Source organism: Chanodichthys erythropterus, chromosome 5 (genome assembly GCF_024489055.1).
Source record: "Chanodichthys erythropterus isolate Z2021 chromosome 5, ASM2448905v1, whole genome shotgun sequence".
Classification (NCBI taxonomy): Eukaryota; Metazoa; Chordata; class Actinopteri; order Cypriniformes; family Xenocyprididae; genus Chanodichthys; species Chanodichthys erythropterus.
The window spans coordinates 36,170,362-36,195,063 of NC_090225.1; the positions used below are offsets into that span (position 1 = coordinate 36,170,362).

The 24,702-nt window shown below is 37.9% G+C and overlaps 2 protein-coding genes across 2 annotated transcripts; one reads left to right on the forward strand and one right to left on the reverse strand.

The window, feature by feature from the left end:
- Nucleotides 1-183: 183 nt before the first annotated feature.
- On the reverse strand, nt 184-6,453 carry cisd1 (CDGSH iron sulfur domain 1). The gene is made up of 3 exons (XM_067385540.1): nt 6,313-6,453; nt 5,489-5,694; nt 184-1,037 (listed from the first exon to the last, which is right to left on the reverse strand). The coding sequence occupies exons 1-3, from the start codon at nt 6,338-6,340 to the stop codon at nt 948-950; spliced, it is 324 nt and encodes a 107-aa protein (XP_067241641.1). The 5' UTR covers nt 6,341-6,453; the 3' UTR covers nt 184-947.
- Nucleotides 6,454-7,170: 717 nt separating this feature from the next.
- Nucleotides 7,171-24,079, forward strand: polr1b (RNA polymerase I subunit B). The gene is made up of 15 exons (XM_067385541.1): nt 7,171-7,379; nt 7,490-7,657; nt 9,029-9,175; nt 9,270-9,402; nt 9,487-9,623; nt 11,798-12,021; nt 12,328-12,499; nt 14,312-14,480; nt 14,596-14,877; nt 16,703-16,836; nt 16,940-17,110; nt 18,323-18,479; nt 19,836-20,032; nt 20,115-20,365; nt 22,033-24,079. The coding sequence occupies exons 1-15, from the start codon at nt 7,206-7,208 to the stop codon at nt 22,913-22,915; spliced, it is 3,399 nt and encodes a 1,132-aa protein (XP_067241642.1). The 5' UTR covers nt 7,171-7,205; the 3' UTR covers nt 22,916-24,079.
- The last annotated feature ends 623 nt before the right edge of the window (nt 24,080-24,702 follow it).

The window sequence follows — 24,702 nt, forward strand, 5'->3', positions numbered from 1 at the left end:
ACACAATTTAAACTCTTCCTCTTTTTCGCAATAAACAGGGCCTTTAAAACAATGCAATGACTTTCAATTGCTTAAAGTCGTTGATCAGCAAGAATTGCATTTTATTCAAGCAACACAAACTGTGAAAACAAGAAATGTTTCCTAAAAAACAAAATCAGTCTCACAAAGTAAGTTTGACATTGTTTATTAAACTTCAAACTTGTCAGTGTAGTTTTTTTCTGAGAGAAAAAAAAAAATACAATCATTTCACAGAAAAGACTAGGTCATCAAAGCATGATTTTGCTCTATGTAACATTTTCTTTTCTGCTATAGAAATATATCTAGCCTTTCCGCAAGCACAGGCAAAAATATAGCCTACCAAATTAGATTTTATATGACATAAAACAGTATCTATCAGATTCAGTGATTCAAAAATAGATAGATTAGAGGAAAATGCCACTCAAATGTCAGTAATCAATTAAGGTCAAATGTGAAGTTTAATAGGTAACACACACACAAAGAGCAAATGAGAAGGTGGCCATTTGATTTTCATACAAATTTCACAATCATATTTATCTCTTAAAACAAACCACATTCAGTTCAAACTGTGTTTTTTATTGTAATTCAGACTGTTTTTATATTCGAGTTTTAATCTACAGTAATATGACCAGTGTTTAAGCACAGAAGCATGTTTAGGAGATGTTGGCTAAACCAGAATACTTCAGTCATCCCATAAAGTCTAAGCAGATAAAAAGAGAAAATAGATATGTATTGCTTAACAGTATACATATTATATTATACACACACTACTGCAGATCACTGGAGCCTGTCAACCACTATATGATCAAACACACATACACAGGATAATATAATTACACATTTAATCCCAGCAGCCCTGACCACACATAAGCGAAGACACATATTCTGTATCGCTGAGTAAGGAGGACTGTCACGAACAGTGGAAATGCTCAGGCCTCCTTGCGTTTTATGATCAGAGGGCCAACGTTGTCTCCCGTTTCCTGATTGTGTTTAGCATGTGCGCCATCACAGTATGGAAACTGTAAGAAAGAGATTAGAGAAAACAATTTCATTACAGATGTGTTACGATAAGTTTGATGTCACTGAAAACCACTGAATCTCATGGCTCATGTGATCTTTACCATTAGGCTTGCTGCGGTAGTCTGTGTTCGGCCGTAAACTGATTACATTACTTGGCCACCGCTGCTTTTTATTTATTTTTTATATAGCAATAAAAAACATTTTGCTTATTTGGACAATGGACACTACAGTTATAAACTTAAAGCATCTGCTCTGCTCCATACAGCACAAACTGCAGTTTCGCAGCATAGGTCTGCACAACAAAACCCACCCACTTGCTAATCAAAACTAGCCCAATCACACCCAAAACTAGCCCAATCGCATTCTGGGGGATAGAAATCGCATTCCAGTTGGTGGGGGGGCTTCAACCCGCAGAATAGAAAAACTAACCAAGGAAACAGTATTACAGTAGCCCAATTCTGAGGGAAAACTGCAGACTTGGCAATACTGACAGTGCAGCTGTCCCTCATCATGTGACGAGAGTAAGGAGATGACTGACAAGACAATGGTGGAGGATTTGGTGCGGATCCTGAGCATGATTGACAAATATCTTATCTTGTAAAATGTGCTCCCTAACAAAGTCCCTTTAAAGGTGCTGTAGAACGTCTTTTTAAAAGATGTAATATAAGTCTAAGGTGTCCCCTGAATGTGTCTGTGAAGTTTCAGCTCAAAATACCCCATATATTTTTTTTGATTAATTTTTTTAATTGCCTATTTTGGGGCATAATTAACTATCTGCCGATTCAGGCTGCGGCCCCTTTAAATGTCACGCTCCCCTCCCCCGGAGCTCACGCTTGCCTTAAACAGCATAAAAAAAGTTCACACAGCTAATATAACCCTCAAAATGGATCTTTACAAAGTGTTTGTCATGCGGCATGTCTAATCGCGTAAGTATAGTATTTATTTGGATGTTTACATTTGATTCTGATTGAGTTTGATAGCACTCCGTGGCTAAAGCTAACAATACACACTGTTGGAGAGATTTATAAACAATGTAGTCGTGTTTATGAATTATACAGACTACAAGTGTTTAAAAAATGAAAATAACGACAGTCTTGTCTCCATGAATATAGTAATAAATGATGGTAACTTTAACCACATTTAACAGTACATTAGCAGCATGCTAACGAAACATTTAGAAAGGCAATTTACAAATATCACTAAAAATATCATGATATCATGGATCATGTCAGTTATTATTGCTCCATCTGCCATTTTTCGCTATTGTTCTTGCTTGCTTACCTAGTCTGTTGATTCAGCTGTGCACAGATCCAGACGTTAATACTGGCTGCCCTTGTCTAATGCCTTGAACATGAGCTGGCATATGCAAATATTTGGAGCGTACATATTAATGATCCTGACTGTTACATAACAGGTTGAGATTCGCCTGTTCTTCGGAGGTCTTTTAAACAAATGAGATTTATATAAGAAGGAGGAAATAATGGTGTTTGAGACTCACTGTATGTCATTTCCATGTACTGAACTCTTGTTATTTAACTATGCCAAGATAAATTAAATTTTTAATTCTAGGGCACCTTTAAGACAAGTCATTTCACTCGGCGACCATCTCTGAAATGCCTCCGCTATTTCAGTCATGCAAGTACAGCTCTTATCTCTGTAAATGGGGAAACATCGAGCTGTTTACTAAGCTTAATTAAATGTTCATATTTGAAATCACCAATGAAATCTGACATCAACTGAACAATTAAGTTTCTTATGCTCACATAACATTAAAAATACCTTATTTTCAGGTTAGACCAGCCAACACGCATATGCAGTCCTAAGCGTGCATCTGACGCTGTGTCCAAAATCAAATACCTCCCTACTATACAGTATGTAAAAAAACGGTACGCCAAAAGAGTAGAATGTCTGAGTACGTAGTATTCGAAATACAGTAGGCTAAAAGTCCCCAGATGACCTACTACTTCCGGCGAGATTTTCAAGTGTGCGTTCGATGGACATTGTACTATCCCATGAGGCCACAGGAGAGGATTTGTGAATGGAAGAGAAGGGACGCAACTGACGCTGGTAGGTCACGTGACAGTAACAACATGGCGGATGTAGTACATCCGAATTTCATTCATACTACCCATATTCATACTATATAGAACATATTTTTAACGTTTGCGAACCAAATTCAAATTCAAATGTAGTAACTCAGTACACAATTTTGGTTATAGCAAACGGAGCTTCTATTTGCAACTGCAATGACACAATGACTTTACCAATTGGCAACTGGCTCTTTTATTTAGAAGGTTGGACGTATTCTACCATACTGTGCGTTGCACTTTCTCCCATTCATAAGTAATAGCAAAAACATATACAAAGATGGTTTCTCTCATATCACAATGAACGGAGAAAACTGCAACACACAATATGGGAGACAGTGATAGCTGCAGTTCAGAGTAATGGGTGTGCCGAAAGGTGAATTGCTACAACAGAAACTAACACCTAACCCTACCCCTCACCCTGACAGACCAGATTTCACTACCAATTATAAAGACCTTTCTCCACGCCCCTACCTTACGGCAAGCTTATTACTCCAACCTGCAGATACCCACACTTGGAATATGTTAATTATAAATAAAAGAGCCAATCAGCAGTTGGTAAAGTCATTGCATCACTTCAGCTGCTGTTAGAAGTTTTGGCTCCTATAGAAACTTAAGACTCACGCATGTGCGCATAGGATGGACCAACCTGAAATGTATGCTTTTTTAAAGCCATTTGAGCATAGGAAACAACATTTATGAGGTAATTTATATCAGATTACTACTATTGGTAATTTCAAATAAGAAATGTAATCAAAAACTTGGTGAGCAGCTTTGGTGAATTTGATGTTTCCCCATTTAAAGAGATAGGAGCTGTACTTGCACGACTGAAATAGCTGTCCGAGAGGCGTTTCAAAGATAGCCGCCGAGTGAAATGACTTGTCTTAAAGGGACTTTGGTAATAGTAATATGCTGTCTTTGTACATCTAAAGTCTTTGTCCTTGTACACAGAGCAGCGTGATCGCAAATTCGAAAGCAAAAGTGAGCATGCATTTGAAAGCGATTTCAATTGTCAAAAGTACCGACTTCAGTACCAAGTCGGTACTAAAATTTTAAAAATGTGACGCTTTGATTGATGTTGATGGAATTCGTAAACACCTCTGATTGGCCATTGTGTTCACACGCTCATTGGATATTTCTCTGATTGGCTACAATTATCAATGCATGGAAGTGTTTGAATTTGAAAGACTTTTCAAACGCTCCCATGTGTATCTGTATAAGCGCTCGGAGAAGAGCGTCACTGATGACTATTTACAACACGTTTTCGAAGCGTTGATCATTGAAGCCAATCACAGATATATCCGATGAGCGCATGACCACAATGGCCAATCAGACGTGTTTACAAATCCATTCAACAGCACACATTTTTAAAATTTCAGTATCGACTTGGTATTGAAGTCGGTACTTTTGACAACTCTACCCCGCATATATAGCATCTCTCTGATGGCCGCAAATAATAGGTCTACACCACAGACTATAAAAAAATATTTTTTCCCCACAAAATTATCTAAATTATTAAATTAAATTAAATTAAATTAAATTAAGCACAACTGTTACATAATAATATGTTAAATAATAAGAAGAAATGTTTTTTGAGCAGCAAATCAGCATATTAGAATGATTTCTTAAGGATCATTTGACACTAGAGACTGGAGTAACGATGGTGAAAATCCAGCTTTGCCATCAAAGGAATAATATGATCAAATAGTTATTTTAAATTTGTAAAACTATTTCACAATATTACTGTTTTTTTTATTTATTATTATTATTATTTGTTTGTTTTTCTCAATTAAATAAAATGCAGCCTTGGTGAGCATATGAAACGTTTTTCAAAAACATAAAAAATGTAAATTTTCTAAAAACCAAGACTTTTTCCCCTTTAGGGACTATTTCCCTTCTGCTGCCTTTGATGCTCCTGTGGTTCCAGAATAGTCTCATGGAATTTAGGAATTGAAGATTCAGAAGGGACTGACAAAAACAGAATTCAGGAACCCAGTACCCATGACCAAAGACAATGACAGCTTGCAAGTAACCTGTCGCAGGGGCAGGTCAATGACAGTTGGGCCCGCCTCTGCATGATATGAATGGGAATGCTAACAGACAGGTTCAATGTAAGCACCTCTTTGAATCAATCACACCCATATGTATTATATTTACATAGTAAACATTTCTCCTGATTTCATGAAAGTTTGTTTTCATATGGCTTCTGCAAGACATCTAATTTCAGTTTCTCCAGGAGGATTTGAAAATGCTCTGGAAAATAGACAATTATAAACAAACCCTCACATTTTCTGATCCAGCCGTTTCTGTATTTTGACTGTCAGTGGTTCAAAGTTAAAAGTTTTAATTAAGTTCGTTCTCACGTTTTTGGATCTCCAGCACCGACAGTACACGGCTTTGTCACCCAGGTCCTCAATGTCAAACGCGTGCACCACTTTGGGGTTGTCTTTTTGCAGATCAAGGTTCACTTTAGGCTTCACACATTTGGCTTTGCTGAAAAATGTTTTGTAGATGAGGATTCCCACTGCTGCAGCTCCAAACGTCACAGACACTGCAGCGATGATCTCAGCTAGAGGAGGACAGAAGAGATTTTACCATACAGACATTCTACTGCAGTTATATATGCTTGTATAAGATATTAGATGTTAGAAATATGTTAAAATAAATATAATATGTTACATTAATCATATAAGATGTAGGCCATAACATTTTACCACTCACAGATTCTACAAGCATTTTACTCCAATAACTATATTAATATTGTTACTTAAAATAAATGGAATTATATACAATAAGAAACTAGACATTTGACGTTGTTCTGTGACTCCAATAACATCACAATGACCAGTCTACTGTTTAACGTTGAATGTTCATGAAATAAATAGTCACGGTAGCTAAATCAATGTTAGTTATTGAAACTATATTTAATTTAAAGAAACCTGATACGAACAGAGAGTTTATTAGATTCTCAATGATACAGCGAGCACAAGCAAACAGATACATCTAGAGAAGCTCATTTAGACAACCTGATGATGTGAATCACATCTTAAAATGTTCTATTTCATTAGTTTCTATGAAACTACTGCTAAATTCCGACCATAAACAAACAAACACATACAACATGAGCAAAATAGCACATTTACTTATACAAAACATCTTTATATAACATCTTTAATAAGATCTTTACCTTTATGGAAGGAGTTTGACGCGCTCATGTTTAATTGTTATTGTTTGTATTATTTATTATTATTATTTGCTCATAATTTAAAGATCTTCAATCGTCCTCAAGGCCAAGTGGAGAGTTCAAGATAATTAACTGAGCGCTGTATTTACGCAAAATGCGAGTTACTGCGCAAAAGTAGGACTTTTACTTTGACATAGTCTTCAGTTTCAGCATGTTGTGCTGTGAAGGATGAAATAAGGATGATCGTTTTTACAGGTCAAACAAACGAGTCTTCCGTCCAAAAGAAAAGTGCCTGTGATTTTTTTTTTTTTTTTTCTGTGTACTAGGTTTATTACTTAGTGATTTAACTAAACGAAATTATTTAATTACATTACATTTTCTTTAATTTTGTATTTAAAAGAATGCCAGCATTTACAATGAAAATGGATTTTTTTTTAAATGCCAAGCTCCAAAAAAGACGAAAAGTATAGCCTATTTATAATATTATATGGTTAAACCATTATAGGTAAACAATTACACAGGTTTATGTGATGTTTGTTTAATAGAGGATACAGTAGAGCATGTTTGATGGTGTGTACTGCATATGAAGGAGAAATTAGTCTCAATGAAGAATTGCACTCAGGATATCGAGAATTCTCAATAAGTAATATCCAAAATCATGGACCAAATGCGGAAAGAAATGAATTTAATTATGAGATTTATTAGGATCAGATGATTTAAATATAAAATAGGCATTACGTGAAAAATTTAGAATTATTCTCTTCACACTCCATCACAGTATGCTTGGTGGTGTGCAACAATGAAATAGAAAACTTTTATTTTGAAGTTGGGCAGCAGGAAGTTGCGCTCTGTTGCCGAAATCACGTTGACAAGCACGCACGTGTGTGCACAGCAGCATGGATCTCTCCAAGTGGTGTAATCTAAAGCCCGAACCGAGTTTAAAGCACTTGACAGAGGCAGGGTTCGGTGTCCCAAAAAACAAACAGCACGTGCCCGTGCAGGAGCTGGTGAAGGCGCACATTGATTCGTTTGATCAGGCAGTTACTGATGGATTATGTCGGGTTGTGGAGGTGAGACACACACACACACACACACACACACACACCACATGTTGATACTCATGTAGATTCTCTATAGACAAGTGCTGGCTACACAAGCAAAAAAATATATTTGTGTTCAGGGCATTCCTCCGTTGGAGTTCATGTACAAGGGAGACAGAGTCAGTCTGTCTTTTGTCGAGGCCATCATTCACCCGCCAGCGATTGCTAAAGGAGGAATCAGCAGAGATGTGCGGGTGTTCCCTGCCGAGTGCAGAGGCAGGCGCTGCACATACAAGGGGAAGCTAGTGGTAAGTCTGAGGATTAAATATGGTGAATTGATTGTGTTATTTCGGCAGAATAACTGCTGGTTTTCTTGCGTATGTATGCATGTACGTCTGTCCTTTTAATCAAATAATAATACAATGACGGTAGCAAACTAGACACAAAAGTGTATACAAAAAAAAATAAAAAAAAAAAAAAAATAAATAAATATATATATATATATATATAATATATATATATATATATATATATATATATATATAATTATAAATAATATATATATATAAAAGTTTAAAAAATTGTTTTATTTTTAAATAATAAAATGTAATATGCTGTGTCCAGTGAAATGAAATCTTGAGGATTTTTTTCCACATATAAATATTCATCACCACACACATCAGTTGTGGTAAACGGAAGCTCAAGCATGTTTGCTTGACATGCGAGAACCAATGAGGTTCGTTCTTGTGCATCAAGCAGGTTCGGTTGAGCTTCTGTTTGTGTTTGCTGATCAATGTTTATATGTGAATAAAAGCATAAATTCAATCTGTTCATCATATTATATTAGTATTCAACTAATCAAACCACAATTTTTTCCAATTTTGTGTTCCTTATGAATAAGAGGTTCAGCCAGTGGTTATTTCTAAGGCTGAGACTAGCCCTGCGTTCCAATCGGAAGGGCCCATCCCTATGCCTTAATCCCTTCAAAGGGTTTATCCTCCGGTGTGAGAACTTTCAAAGGGATGAAGGGTGTTTGTTTGTTTTTTGGAACGCACTTCTGCGTCATCTTAACGAGACAATCTAAGGAGGCACCTTTGTCTTTTTTTCCCCTGGTGTTCACTTTGAATTAATACGCATTCATTTTCTGTAGTAACATTATAAGCTACTGCTGGTCTTTTACGTTAAATATAGTGTATATTGTGTCTATGTATTTGAAACATTTGAATGGGTTGATAAAGGGAGCTGTACAGTATTTTTGTTGAAGTACAATGTCGTTTTGACCATAATAATGTACAAAATCTAAAATCGTATAAATATTACAGTAGTATAGAAAGATACTATACATACGTTAATGGGTAAAATCGAACTACGAGCCTCCTGTACTCGTTCTGTGATGCCAAAGAACTTCCTTGTGCAAAGGATAATGGGGGCCTGAAGTGTCCATCATTTGTACCCTTCGAAACCTTCATTCCGAAGGGCCCTTTGAAGTGGCCGGTTTTGAGCACTTCAGTTTAGAGCGACCCTTCAATATGGAGACCATGATTGTTTTCACTTCGAAGTGCCCTTCAGGAGCGTTATATCCCGTTTGGAACGCTTGTCACTTCTTGATTCATTGGATTCTGGGTTCTGGAGCCAAAACAGTTGACAACCACTGATGTCAGTGCTTTGTGTCTTCACAGGCGGATGTGAGCTGGTCTATTAATGGCATTCCCAAAGGAATCATCAAACAGGCTCTGGGACAGCTGCCAATCATGGTCAAATCGAAACTATGCAACCTTCATGGTCTCTCACCCAAAGAACTCATCCAGCATCATGAAGAAGCTGAGGTATAGATCACGCATCACAGAACTACATGTAACATGCCATCATCATACAGCTGTCTCTTGGACAAAATAACATTTAGTCTTGTTTTACCGGTAGGAAATGGGTGGTTATTTTCTGGTGAATGGCATAGAGAAGGTGATTCGTCTTCTGATCATGCCAAGGAGGAACTATCCCATCACCATATCAAGACCAAAGTTTAAGACCAGAGGACCGGGCTACACTCAATATGGTGAGTGCTGCATCTTTTCCAGATTGAATAATTGAATATGATTTATTAAATACACAGATTGATTTAAGTATTAACTCTTTGCAGGTGTTTCAATGCACTCTGTAAGGGATGAACACACAGCTGTTAATATGAATCTTCACTACCTGGAAAATGGAACAGTGATGGTGAATTTTATATACCAGAAAGAGCTGTTCTTTCTTCCCTTGGGCTTTGCACTGAAGGTAAAAGGAAGTTGTTGTTGTTGTTTTTTATTATAAGCCGCCTGAAGGTGTTTCTTTTGTGATAATGACCAGATGACATTACCCTACTTATTATCAGGTTTATTTTATTATTATTTGGCCTGGTTTCACAGACAGGGCTTAGATTAAGCCAGGATTAGGCCTTACGTAAATTAGGTAATTTAAAGTATTAGTTCACCCAAAAATGAAAATTGTCATTAATTACTCACCCCTAGGTCATTCTAAACTCATAAGTCATTTGTTCATATACAGAACACAAATTAAAGGACTAGTTCACTTTCAAATAAAATTTTCCTGATAATTTACTCACCCCCATGTCATCCAAGATGTTCATTTCTTTCTTTCTTCGGTTGAAAAGAAATTAAGGTTTTTGATGAAAACATTCCAGGATTATTCTCCTTATAGTGGACTTCAGTGGCCTCCAAACGGTTGAAGGTCAAAATTACAGTTTCAGTGCAGCTTCAAAGGGCTTTAAACAATACCAGACGAGGAATAAGGGTCTTATCTAGTGAAACAACCAGTCATTTTCAAAAAATGTAAATGTATATGCTTTATATAAACAAATGATCGCCTTCCAAGTGCTTCCGCCAAAACCGCACTTTCATATTCATTAAAAATCTTACGCTGTATGTCCAACGCCTTCCCTATCTTACTTACGGAAAAAATGGAACTGGCGCTGTGTTCGTTCTGTAAGTAGAATAGGGTTTGGTTGAATCGTGCTAGAGTTAGTTGTTCGCCTTGATGCAGTTCGTTTGGGCAGATGTGAATGCAGCAATCGCACTTGGGTGCGCACCAAAAGCGTACCGAGACCTTCTTGAAGAGCTCACTTTCTAACGAACTCTGGAGCGGTTCGCTTGAGACGTGAAAGCAATACGACTCAACGGACCAACAAACCAAGCAAAATAATAATTCATGACGGGAAATGTGTCAAATAAAAAGTAGTAGTGTCTGATTCTGTGAGTGAGCACATCAATTACTGTAGGTGAAAACAAAAGAGTGCCTCATCATCTTTAAACGTTGTGTAATTGTGCTTCTCCGTGCAAGAATGCTGTCCTGACGAAGCATTGATTCTGGCTCTTCCTGCATTAACATTCATATGGTCTCCACACAGTTAACTTAGACAGTGCTGGGAGATCCAGAGAGAGCACGCTTGAATTTGCAGCAGTATTAATACGAATGTAGTGTGTGTATATATATATAATATAATATATTATAATATATTATAACAGCGGGAATGATGGCTACATTCATGTAGTGTTTGCGTGTGTCTCGTTGACTTCTCGCTGACTTCTTCAATCATTCTGATGGATGACGCTGAGAAAATTCTGACCAATAAGAGGACAGTTGTACTCGCATGTGACTTGCACAAACACATTTTGGTACGCTTTTAAATGTTGCCTTGTGAAAACGAACCAAACCAAGAAGAAAATGCAACATTGTAACATTTAGTCTCTGTTTCGGAACAAAACAAATGATCCATAGCTGTGAAAAAACATATTTTTGTTGAAATCCAAGACGTTTCTGAACCACACATAGGCAGCAACGTCATTGCACCTTTCAAGGCCCAGAAAGGTATCAAAGACACAGCCTTGATGTTATGAAACGACGAGAAAAAGTATTCTCGTCATGTGAGTCTGATTACTTAATGACAGAAATTTCGTTTTTGGGTGAACTTAACCTTTTAAGTAGCTTTTCATGTGCCTTAGACATAAAAAGTGGCGTGGGACAGTCACACTTTGAGCGTGCAAAAATTCCTCACACACTGCAGCTGTCATATCACCGTCATATCATATTTCAATAATAATAATTCCAAAAATACAAAATAACAAAAACAATTAAAAATCTAATATTCCACTTTTCTGCAACGCTGCAGCTTTAAAGTTTATATGCCATGGCATATCAATCTTCTGTTGGTCGTGTCTTCATGTGATACAAATTTGCAGTCTTCCACATTCGCATGCGTATGAATGGCAGTCGATGGAACAAAAAGTTTAGTGGTACGGCTTCTTTACAAGGTTTAGCGGTCATTATACAAACATGACCACCTCGGCTGACCAATCAGAATCAGGTTTTCTAGAGTTGTTTATTATTTAGGTATTGGTGCCTAATCACTTTTGAACAAAATGTTTCAAATGCCTTTCCTTTCACCCCCAAAGGCTCTAGTGGATTACTCGGACTACCAAATCTACCAGGAGCTGATTAAAGGTCGAGAGGATAACTCTTTCTTTAAGAGCTGTGTCTCAGAAATTCTGCGTATTGTCATGGACCAGGGCTGCACCACTAAAGCCAAGGTGCTCCGTTTCCTGGGCGAGCGTTTCCGGGTCAAACTCAACCTCCCAGAGTGGTACACTCACGAGCAGTGTGCTCACTTCCTGTTAGAGTAAGTCCTAGGTGTTACTGAACCTACACTTTTTGTGTGTTTGCTGTAAATTGTTGGTATAAATTCATGTATATATGTTGGGTGATGTTAAGTATTTCTGACTTGAATAAAATCAGTTAATTTAAATGTTACCCTTTTTTTGTGTAGGATTTATTTTATATGTGAGATTTATTGTAAGTAGAGCCAGGTGATATGCCCAAAAATAATTTTGTATTATTAAATATTGAATCTTCTCAATATTGAATCTTCAAACAAATTCCATCAAACAATGTAGTGTGTTTTACAGTGCTATCATTCTGTTTACAGTGAATGTCTGTGTATTCACCTGAAGTCAGATGTGGAGAAGTTCTACATGCTGTGTATGATGACACGGAAACTCTTCAGCTTTGCCAAGCAAGAGTGTATGGAGGAGAACCCTGACAGTCTGATGTTCCATGAAGTTCTCACACCAGGCCAGATTTACCTCATGTTCCTGAAAGTAAGATCACCTTTATCATCTCTTCACCTGTATGTCTTGCACAATCATGTCAATACTCATTTCATATACACCACCATTCAAATGTTTGGGGTCGGTAAGATTTTTCAAATGTTTTTGAATTAAGTCTCTTATGGTAAGAAATATTGTTAAAATTTAAAAGTAACTTGTATTTTAAAATGTAATCTATTCCTGTGAAGCAAAGCTGAATTTTCAGCAAATGTTTTGTAACATTATAAATGTCTTTACTGTCACTGTTGATAAATTTAACACTACAATTCACACTACACAGACCAAGGCAGACCGTTACCAGATTACAGCAGGCCACTTCTCAGACATTCTAACACCAATTCAGCATGTTCAATTGATGAAAACAAGCTCTGCCAGCAAACTCTGAAAGGGGTTAAAAGGATAGTTCACCCAAAAATGATAGAATTTAATTAATGAATTTAATTAACGTCAAGCAACCCTAGGTGTATATGACTATCTTCTTTTAGACAAACACAATCTGAGACATATTTAAAAATATCCTTAGTCCTCCAAGGTTTATAATTATAAAGGTTTATAATAGTAATCCACACGACTCCAGGGGGTTAATAAATGTCTTCTGAAGCAAAGCGACAAGTTTTTGTAAGAAAAATATCCATATTTCAAACTTTATAAATTCAAATAACTCTCTTCCGTTGGACGAGCATACACAGAATGCGCAAGTCGATTTGCGGCGAAAGAGTATCCTTTGACCTGACGCACAACATACGTAGAGGATAGAGCAAAACAAATACTTTATGGATTATAAGTCTAAAATTATCATTTTTAAAGTAATTTTAAAATGTCAGAGGATTTCGATATAAGGGAAAAGGAGCTTAAATTGCACAGCCCTATTTGTTTGAACCGCGTGAGGCGTCTAAGCTTACAATACTCCTACATCTTGCGTCATACATCACGTCAGAGGATTACTCATTTGCCGCAAGTCAACTTGCACATTTTGTTTATGATCATCTGCTTGAAGCTAATTATTTGAATTGATAGTTTTAAATATGGATATTTTTCTTAAAAAAACGCATCCCTTTGCTTCAGAAGGCCTTTATTAACCCCCCGGAGTGTTTTGTTTTTTGTTTTTTGTTTTTAATGGATGGATGCATTATTTTTGGCTTCAAAATGCAGCCCCCCATTCACAACCATTATAAACCTTGGAGGACTAAGGATATTTTTAAATGTATCTCCGATTGTGCTTGTCTGAAAGAAGATAGTCATATACACCTAGAATGGCTTGAGGGCGATTTTTGGATGAACGATCCCTTTAACACACTTAGAGTTGTCAAAAGTACCAACTTCAGTACATGTCAGCTTTGAGCGCTGTTGAGCGGATTTGTAAACGCTTCTGATTGGCCATTGTGTTGACACGCTCATTGGATATTTTTCGGTGATTGGCTACAATGATCAACGCACGGCAGTGTTTGAAAGCACACAGAAGTGTTTGAATTTGAAGCGTTTAAAAAAGCCAGACGAGTCCGCTTATGACGCCTGCTTTCAAACGCTCCCATGTATATCTGTATAATCGCTTGGTGAAGAGCTTAATTGATGACTTAGACTAGTTACAATGTTTTTACAGCGTTGATCATTGTAGCTAACGGCGCTCAAAGCATCAGGTTTTTAAAATTTCAGTACCGACTATGTGCCGAAGTCTATACTTTTGACAACTCCAAACACACTGATTGAAAATGTGCAAATTCAGCACGCACATCACAAAAAAAATAAATAAAAGTTTCACTGCTTCAAGAGATTTTTTCCAAAGCTGTTCTAAATGCTTCCTAGGAGAGAATGGCAGGCTGGCTGGTGTCAGTGAAATATGCCATGGACAAGAGAAGTGAAAAACTGGGAGCGTTGACCGGAGATACTATAACCAAAATCTTCAACAAGGCTACAGATCTCACTAAAGCCTTCGAGTATTTTTTAGCCACAGGAAACCTCCAGTCCAAGACAGGTACGAAACTGGTATTGCAGCTTGCTGCATCAATACAGAATGAAGTCACAGGCTTTTATTGTGCTTATTCCAATTTTTAAAAAAAAAAAGCTAACATTTGTCTTTTTAACCCAAGGTCTGGGCTTGCTGCAGAACACCGGACTGTGTGTCGTAGCGGATAAGCTGAACTTCATCCGTTACCTGTCTCATTTCCGGTGCGTGCACAGAGGAGCCAGCTTTGCTAAGATGAGGACCACATCTGTGCGTAAGCTGTTGCCAGAGTCTTGGGGTTTCCTGTGTCCGGTACACACTCCTGACGGAGAACCGTGCGGCCTTATGAACCACATGACTGCCCATAGTGAGATTGTGACACAGGTGCATCCCACAACCACCCTGCCTGCCCTGCTGTGCTCTCTGGGTAAATAACATCTTATCATTGTTAAATAAGATCATCAGTTGGCTCTAGCTATATGTAAAATGCCTGTAATTAGGGCTGCGTGGTTAGTCGAAAATTGCAATATGGATAGTGCAATTATCAAATTGCAAAGGCTGTGTTGTAATTAAATAAATATATGCACTGCCTGCCAATTAGATTTTCCCACCCCAAAATCAATTTTTGCAGCCTTACCTTTCATATCCAATTCAATGGGATATTACTTGCCTATTCACCAGGGGTACAACGGTTCAGATTACTCACGGTTTGGTTTGTATCACGGTTTTAGGCTCACGGTTTCGGTAAGGTTCGGTATGTCAAATAAAAATAAAGAAAATAAGAACAAATAATCAAATAGCACAAATTTAGTAAAGAAAAGATACAAATAAAGCTTTTCCGGTTTTTCATGTATCCAGTTTAAAGGTACAGAAATTGAATAAAGTCTGCTTGCTAGGATACTCGCCAAGACTAGGGTTGGGAATCTTAAGAAATTTTTTGGTTCCAATTCCGGTTCCATTAAAATAATTAAACAACTAATTAAAAATAGTAGTAAGGAAAAAATGCACAATACTTGACTCAAACAGTCCTTTTTGTGTTTTATTATTCTTGTAAAATGAATTTAACAGACTTTAACACTTTACAATAAGGTTCATTAGTTAACATAAGTTAACTACATTAATATGAATTAACTATTAATTAACTGCATTTCTACACCATTTATTAATCTTTGGTAATGTTAATTTCAACATTTACTAATACATTAATAAAATCAAGAGTTGTATTTGTTAACATTAGTTAATGCACTGTGAAGTAACATGAATAAACTATGAAAGGCTGTATTTTTATTAACATTAACAAAGATTAACAAATACATTAACAAATTGTTAATGGTTAGTTCATAAATGAACCTTAATAGTGTTACCACAAATTAGACAAGATGTTTGAACACACATGTAAGATTCAGACAGGTGAAAAAGAATATTTTTGTAAGTTGGATTCATAAAGACTTGTTTCTGAAAGAATGATTCAGTGATACACATTTTTAACAGCAATTTGTTGCCACCTAGTGGCGTAATGATGCAATCGATACAGTCGTTATTTGAAGTCCAGTTACTTCCAGAAGGTAATTTATTATATTTTGATCGGTAACATCAGCATTTCTATTGGAATAATAAACTTTTGTATACTTCTGTTATAATTGGAATATTTGTCACACAGAAATATGATACTGTGCGTTTGAAAAGATTGTTTGTGAAGCTGTTTATATTAAGCTGGTTCTCGGTTCCCAACCCTAGCCAAGACGGGCATGTTGATGTAATTTTGTGTGAATTTGTCCGTTCAAACGCAAGACTTGAAAGTGACCTCAATTTTTGCGCGCTTCGGATGAGTGCACAGATCTTCTCACAGCACGTACGCAAGTTTTCTTTCGCGGCTTTCACTTGAATGTTTAAATTGGTAAGGCTTAAATGAGTTTAGTTTATATGCAGATAGCAACGTGTACTGTTCAGGTCTCACATGCGTTTGCGCGCTATCAACACTCGGGTAATGATGGCGTAAATGACTGGTCATATAAAGCATACGGCACTTGCAATGAACACAGTTTAGGGGAAGCCAGAATGCGTGTCTATTGACAGAAACATACATTAGCTCTGCTTGTCTGTTTTACTTATTTTCTACAAGCCATATTATAGATGCGAATGCGTTGTAAGATAGAGATTAACCGCGGTACAAGTGCGTGCCGTATGGTTCGTTTTTTTTTTTTTTTTCACCCTGACTATTCACTATTAAAATTATTTTTATCTAACACTAGGTGTGACTGCTGTAGACGGTACCCCCGGTCAGCCGTATTCAGACTGTTATCCTGTCATACTGGACGGGGCCATGGTTGGCTGGGTGGAAAAAAATGTGGCGCCCTCAGTCATCGAATCTCTCCGCAGATTTAAGGTGGGAAATGATTTTGTTTCTTTTTGTAGTTTTCTTATCCTTGATCAAATTATTTATGTTGAGGGTTTTATGTTATAAATTTTAACATTTGTGTCATCTGCAGGTGCTGAGAGAGAAAAAAGTGCCGCCTTGGACTGAGATTGTTCTGGTTCCTCAGACGGGTAAAGCCAGCTTGTACCCAGGCCTTTATCTGTTCACCACACCCTGTCGCATGGTGCGGCCCGTCCGGAACCTTGGCCTGGGCCAACAGGAGCTTATTGGCACCTTTGAACAGGTGAGAAAGCTGTTGAAGGAAATTTGTTGAAACTCATTTGTTGATAATCAGTGGAAGTCCCAAAGGGGTCTTTTATTTGGGCAATTCTGATTCTTCTGAGCTTTTAAACTTAGCACAGACCTACAGCCTGTTCTGGCTTAGCATGTCCCAGCAATGACCCCAAATACATTAGAAATCACTCAAAACACTTTATCAGCCAGGCCTACATATTGACTTCCAAAGCTTTGTCAAGCCAACATTCAAAATTGATTTTTAATGATGACTTATAAACCTTTGTTTATAAGTCAAGCTGTCAGAAGCTGTCAGTCTGCATTATTTTAAAGGTGCCCTAGAATTAAAAATTGAATTTATCTTGGCATAGTTAAATAACAAGAGTTCAGTACATGGAAATGACATACAGTGAGTCTCAAACACCGTTGTTTTCTCCTCCGAAAAGACCTCCGAAGAACAGGTGAATCTCAACATAACACCAACTGTTACGTAACAGTCGGGATCATTAATATGTACGCCCCCAATATTTGCATATGCTAGCTCATGTTCAAAGCATTAGACAAGGGCAGTCAGTATTAACGTCTGGATGTGCACAGCTGGATCGTCAGACTAGGTAAGCAAGCAAGGACAACAGCAAAAAAATGGCAGATGGAGCAATAATAACATATTATGATATTTTTAGTGATATTTGTAAATTGTCTTTCTAAATGTTTTGTTAGCATGTTGCTAATGTACTGTTAAATGTGGTTAAAGTTACCATCGTTTCTTACTGTATTCACAGAGACAAGAGCTGTCGCCATTTTCATTATTAAACACTTGCAGTCTATATAATTCATAAACACAACTTCATTCTTTATAAATCTCTCCAACAGTGTGTAATGTTAGCTTTAGCCACGGAGCGCTATCAAACTAATTCAGAATCAAATGTAAACATCCAAATAAATACTATACTTAAGCGATAAGTTCATTGTCTTGCACCTTTGTCTTTTTATCCAATTTTCAATGACTTTTTTGCTTCAAATCATAGTTTGTAATGTTGTGATTCACCTTGTAGCTGGTTGGTTTGGTTCTTTGCTGATAACTCTTTAACAAAGACTTTTTAAAAAAATCTCTATGGGAAGAATACTTCCGGAACCTAAGCCACTGAGGAAAAGTGGGTGGACACTGTTCATTACTCATCTAATTTCGAGTTTTTAAACTCTTTAATTGTTTTTATTTCAGGTGTACCTGAATGTGGGCATCTTCGAGGAAGAGTTAGAGGAGGGAGTGACCACACATCAAGAGCTATTTCCTCACAGCATGTTGAGCGTGGTGGCAGAATTCATTCCTTACTCTGATCACAACCAGAGCCCCAGAAACATGTACCAGTGCCAGATGAGTAAGAAACTCACTTCCTTTTGTGTGTTTTTTTGATAATTTTAAATACAAGGTACTTATGTAGTTTGGAAAAATATAGACTTCTATTTGAGTAGTTTTCAGGTCTGGATAAGTATGGGAAAAAAATTGTTGACTATTGCCCTTATTCATTTTTCTAAAATATGAAATTCAGGATTTCTAAAATATATTTATCATTCAAGCAGTGTTTTTATGGAAAAAGTTTAGTGATCCTTTAGTTATTGTCACACAAGTGAATACATTCAAGGCACACATTTTCATTACACAAAGCTTTGTCTTTTACCATTGTTACGACCCCTGGCTCAAGGGAAGCAACAAAAACAAGGGACACACACAAACCAAAGATTCAGCTCAAGAAGATGTTTATTTACTACTAAATTAAGGCAACATTAAATAATAGAATGAAAACAATCAAAGGAAATCACAATGTTTCTGTGTCCATCAGTAACGTCAGTGTGTAAAGCAAAGTGCATCGTTGAATGTGTAATGTAATGTTGAGGCATAAATGCAAAAAACAAATCAAGCAAAACAAAGTCCAAAGCCAAACAAAGTCCAAAAAGTTCCAAAATCCCCAAAGTTCCTCCTGGCTCAACTGGAGATTGCTTTTTAAAGGAGCGCCTGAAGCACTGATGACAGGTGTATCCAATAGACTGCTAATTTGTGAAAATGGTTACTGAGCAGCTATACCCAAGACCACCAGCAGAGGTCGTCACAACCATATGTGAGACTCTTTTGAACTTCACTAATCGAATGTGCATGCACCACTCAAACCAGCAACAGATAAAGCAGTAAATACTCATCTAAATCGGACTGTACTTTACTGTTTGGTGTTCATTCAACATCAAATCACATTTACAGTATCATACTGATTTGTCAGAGGTGAATATATGCAGGTTATAAAGTGTTTTAGGTTTCTTCTCATCATGTAAGTCAGGGATGGACAACTCCGGTCCTGGAGGGCCAGTGTCCTGCAGAGTTTATCTCCATCCCTGATAAAAACTGACTTGCCTATAACTTTCTACTAATCCTAAAGACCTTGATTAGCTGGTTCAGGTGTGTTTGATTAGGGTTGGAGCTAAACTCTGCTGGACACTGGCCCTCCAGGACCGGAGTTATCCATCCCTGATGTAAGTGATGTCGTCATTTCGAGAAAACCACTGGAAAAAAATGACCAAACGTAATGCTGAAAATACTGCTGTATTCTGAAAAAGTAGGGAGTTTTGAAATATAAAATGTGTAGGAAATGTGTAAATAACTTCTTTCTGTCATAACATGTCTGCAAATATCAGAAAACAAATAAACTATGAGCTGCAACTTGCATGACATCATCCTGTCTTAGGTAAACAGACCATGGGATTCCCGCTGCATTCGTACCAGGACCGATCCGACAATAAACTGTACCGTCTGCAGACCCCCCAGAGTCCTCTGGTCAGACCCTCGATGTACGACCACTACAACATGGACAATTACCCTATTGGCACCAACGCAATAGTTGCTGTCATTTCTTACACTGGCTACGATATGGAAGATGCTATGGTAAGCATAGCTTCCCATTAGTACATTCCAAAACGTTCTTTTGCACTTGTTAATATTGTTCATCCTTTCTAACTTTTTCCAGATTGTCAATAAGTCCTCATGGGAGCGTGGCTTTGCTCATGGTTCTGTTTATAAGACTGACGTCATAGATCTGGCTGAAAAGTTCAAAGGTCAAGACGACATTGTGTTTGGGGTGAAGCCAGGTGACCCCAAAGTAAAGGACAAACTGGATGTAGATGGATTGCCATTTATCGGCTCCGTGCTGAAGTATGGAGACCCTTACTACAGCTACATCAATTCCGTTACCGGCCAGAGTCATGTGGTCTTTTTCAAGTAAGACATCACTTTAGTTTCTTGCTTTGGTTAAAAAAAAAAAAGGCCTTTAAATGTAGTCATCACAGTCATTAATTTTACTCTGTGTTTTTTATATTATTATAGTGTTAAAAATATTTTATTAGTTTGTTTATTTATATATGTATATAGGGCCCTATGAAATTTTTTTGGACTCCATTTTAATGGTTAAATTAAATTTTAGTAGTAATCAAAAAGTTGGAATGGAAATAATGCAACTTATCTAATTTACCAACAACTTATGATAGGTTTAACAAAAAAATAATTTTTTAGGGCACAATGATAAACGTTTTATTCATTTATATATATAAAGCATATAAGCATTTTCAATTAACAAAAAACAAGGGTTAATAGTTTAACAATAACAACACTGCTCTGTGACAAATAAATTTCAATAATTCAAATATTTTATAATTTTTTTTTACAAATTTACACTTATGAACTTTCAACAATGAGTGCGCTATTGTAATACAATTGTATTATGCTTAAAGTTGCTCGTATTCAGAAAAACTTATTCACAAAAAAAACATTTTCACATTGTGACTTAATCATATACTTTTTAGATTTTTTTTTTTCTTAAAGCTGCAGTTTGTAGCCTTTTTTTGGTTAAAAATGATCCAAAATCAATTTGAGCAATTACATAACTAGCCAGTGTTCAAAACTATCTCCTTAACTTAGCCCGTTTCACATCGGTAAGCTTGTTGTAATGTTTTCTAATCCAAGTGGCACTGGTAGGTTTCCGTGGAAAATTCGAGCTTGCTGCTACAACAATTTTGAGAACAAAGTATAAAAATAATAATTTGCACAATTTGATGTGATATGAGCTAAGCAATCGTTAGATTTAATCACCATTGGCAGCGCGATTTATTGTAATGCTTTTTTCCCCAGTCAGAACAAAAATGGCAGATTTGTTACTTCAGATGACATTTTCTGGTGAAAATTCTTATTTTGGTCATATTTCCAAGATACAGAATCTGTGATTCCGAAGTACAGTATCCATCGGTACGGTGACTGACAGCCACAAATACTCAAACATTAGATTCATCCGTGCTGAGGAGCTGTGCCAGTGCACAGCCCACGTAAAGATGATAATTCTTCAAATAACTGCAATTGCAGGTTTCAAACAGAGATGCTGACAAAGAGGCAAAACTTACGGATTGCAGCTTTAAGAAATATAATATTAGTAGTAGTGATTTTCGTATCGTTGACAAGATCAACACTGCTTTACTGACTCAACCAAGTACTGCTCAAATTTTGTTGAAGTGTTAAAAACTATTTTAAGTTATTATAAATAATTATATTACTATTGAATGTAAATTATAAAATAATTATAATTCTGATTTTAAATAGACTTTATCAGTAGCCAACAAGTCAATGTACAAACTTCAGGCGATGTTTTTATATTCTAATGTTTAGTGCAGCAGTAAAAGTGTTTATTTTTTGTATTTGTTTTTTTTGTGAAAATACCTTGAGCTTGTGTTAACCACAGACCTAATTCCAGGCTTTTAATCAAAAACCCATTGACTTCAGGACAATGGAACCTGAAGTACTAAAATGCTAACTTGTTTCTGGGTTTTGGCCTACAAAAATGTCATCCCTGCAGCACTTTGTTAGGTTTTATTTATTTATGAACCTCTGTTTCTCCTCAGGTACCAGGAGAGCTCCATTGTGGACAATATCAAGGTGTGCAGCAATGACACCGGCACTGGCCGTTTCAAACGTGTTTGCATCACAGCCCGCATTCCCAGGAACCCCACCATCGGAGACAAGTTCGCCAGCAGACACGGTCAGAAAGGAATCCTGAGCCGTCTGTGGCCTGCGGAGGACATGCCCTTCACCGAGAGTGGTATGAGCCCGGACATCCTGTTCAACCCTCATGGCTTCCCCTCTAGAATGACCATCGGAATGCTTATCGAGAGCATGGCTGGAAAATCTGCGTCCCTCCATGGCCTGTCTCACGACGCCACACCCTTCAGGTTCTCTGAGAAAAAATCTGCATTGGAGCACTTTGGCGAGATGCTGAAAGCATCAGGATACAACTTCTATGGAACGGAACGGCTGTACTCCGGCATCAGTGGCTTGGAGCTTGAGGCAGACATCTTCATCGGGGTGGTTTACTACCAGCGCTTGCGTCATATGGTCTCTGACAAGTTCCAGGTGAGAACTACGGGAGCGAGAGATAAAGTGACCAATCAGCCAGTGGGAGGGAGGAACATCCAGGGAGGAATCCGGTTCGGAGAGATGGAACGGGATGCTTTGCTAGCTCACGGGTCATCATTTCTGCTTCACGACCGGCTGTTTAACTGCTCGGACCGCTCCGTGGCACAAGTTTGCATAGACTGCGGCAGCCTGCTGTCACCGCTTCTGGAAAAGCCGCCGCCTCATTGGTCAGCTACACGGCATCGGAAAACCATCTGCTTGTTGTGCAAGAAGAGCGACTCAATTGAGACTGTAGCCGTTCCTTATGTGTTCAGATACTTCGTAGCAGAGCTCGCAGCAATGAACATTAAAGTCAAATTAGACGTCAAGTAAAATTGTTGGACTGTATTCAGTTTCTTTGCTTACGTGAAAAATAAAGTGCCTGAAAAATACAATGTGAAGAAAAAAGGTGTTTGTCTCACTTGTATAATGAAATACATCTGTATCAGTGGTCATCATCAACATTTTCGTATCAATAGCTGGACTAATGTGGACCATATAACCTTGTCAAGGTCATGCATAGGAATGGGAGATAATTCGGTTCCAGATTATACTTTTTTTGTACTTTTGAGGAAGCTCAATATTTAGTAATATTTTATTTTATTAAAGTAACATTGATCACAATGAATGTCTGAGTTCTAATGAATAATTACACTGATTTAATTCTTACAGACTTTAAAGGTGCTGTGACGTCCCTGTCGGTCGTTACTTGGCAAAGAACATACACTAACAAGAAGCGACGCTCAATAGAACGTTCCATTGCAATACCGGCGCCCAGCATTTGCCCTGCGTTTCCACCATTTTGTGGTGAAAGCGAGTTGGCAGTCCACTAGTTTCTATGGCAATATCAGCTGCTTTGTTAAAACAAAACGTACTTTAAAAGATGCACTGTATTTGTAAACTATTTGAGTTTTATTTTATGGGGGAGGATGTGACGTTCCTGTCGGTCGTTACTTGGTGTGTGTGTATGTGTGTATTGCGTCTGTACTGTGTCTGTTTTGCAGGTAACTGGCTGGCTGTGGCTTGATTGGGAGCACCGGCGCAGGTGTTTCTTGTTCTGCATAAAAGCAGCCTCTTCCTTTCAGCATGGTGTCACTGATCTGGTTCTGCGTTGGATTTTGTGGCAGCTTTTACCTCTTCGCCACAGAGGATTGGTCTCAAGCTGCTGAAACACTTGGACAGTGAGGCCCTCCCCTTGAGATCTTTAGGGAACTCCGCAGTATGGATCTTGCTTTGAGAGTCACCAAGATGACGGCCCAGTCCATTGGCCGCACTATGGGAAGCATGGTCTTTTTGGGCAGGCACCTGTGCCTGATCCTCACGGATCTCAAGGATTCAGATAAAGTTGCTGTACGCTCCGGTTAACCCGACCGGAGTCTTTGGCAACTCAGTAGAGTCCATCTCGGAGTGCTCCGCTGAGGCTCAGAAGCAGTTGAAAGCCATGAGCCACTTTATGCCAAAACGTGCCGAAGCACATCCTCCCTCATATTCTCCCTTTTCTTCTGCACAGCTCTGCCAGTCGCCTTGTCTGTCATGCAGAAAGAGCCAGAGCTTTGGGTGCATCCCAAAGATTCAGGGCCAATACAACATCCATTCCCATTGTGAGCCTCCTCTTACTAGTGCGCATGCAGCCATAATGAATTTACTTTTGATGTTCAAATTAGGGAAAACTCTCCCCTTGAAATGCTTTCAAAGAACACTCAGGCTGATGGCTGCAGCTGCGCCAGTATGTCATCTGGGTTTGCTTCATACGAGGCCGCTTCAGCTTTGAACAATAGACTGTCCTGTTTCATGCTTGGCACACGGGCTTACTGTGCATCCCAGTAACTCGCTAATGCCTGGATGCAATTGCGACAGCCCCTTGGAAAAACATAATTATGTACAAAAGGGGCGTGTCGATAGGACAAGTGTGCAAAGATGCAAAACTGTCACAACGAATGCATCAAGCACTGGGCTGGGGAGCCCTTTGTGTTGACACACCAACTTTCTGTGTCTGAATGGACACAGAGAAAGCGTGCCACGAAAACTGTACAGAAATTAGATCAGTTCAATTAGCTCTCAATTGCTTCTAGGATTTTGTCACCACCATGTTCTCAAATGCTTGGACAACATGGCAGTAG

Bases quoted from the DNA above. Each gene is read 5' to 3' on its own strand.
- cisd1 (XM_067385540.1), bottom strand. From the start codon at position 6,340: ATGAGCGCGTCAAACTCCTTCCATAAAG. The intron at 5,695-6,312 runs GTAAAGATCTTA...GTCCTCCTCTAG, and splicing joins GTCAAACTCCTTCCATAAAG to CTGAGATCATCGCTGCAGTG. The intron at 1,038-5,488 runs GTGAGAACGAAC...TCTTTCTTACAG, and splicing joins GGTGCTGGAGATCCAAAAAC to TTTCCATACTGTGATGGCGC.
- polr1b (XM_067385541.1), top strand. From the start codon at position 7,206: ATGGATCTCTCCAAGTGGTGTAATCTAAAGCCCGAACCGAGTTTAAAG. The intron at 18,480-19,835 runs GTAAGAAACTCA...ATCCTGTCTTAG, and splicing joins CATGTACCAGTGCCAGATGA to GTAAACAGACCATGGGATTC. The intron at 20,033-20,114 runs GTAAGCATAGCT...AACTTTTTCCAG, and splicing joins ACGATATGGAAGATGCTATG to ATTGTCAATAAGTCCTCATG.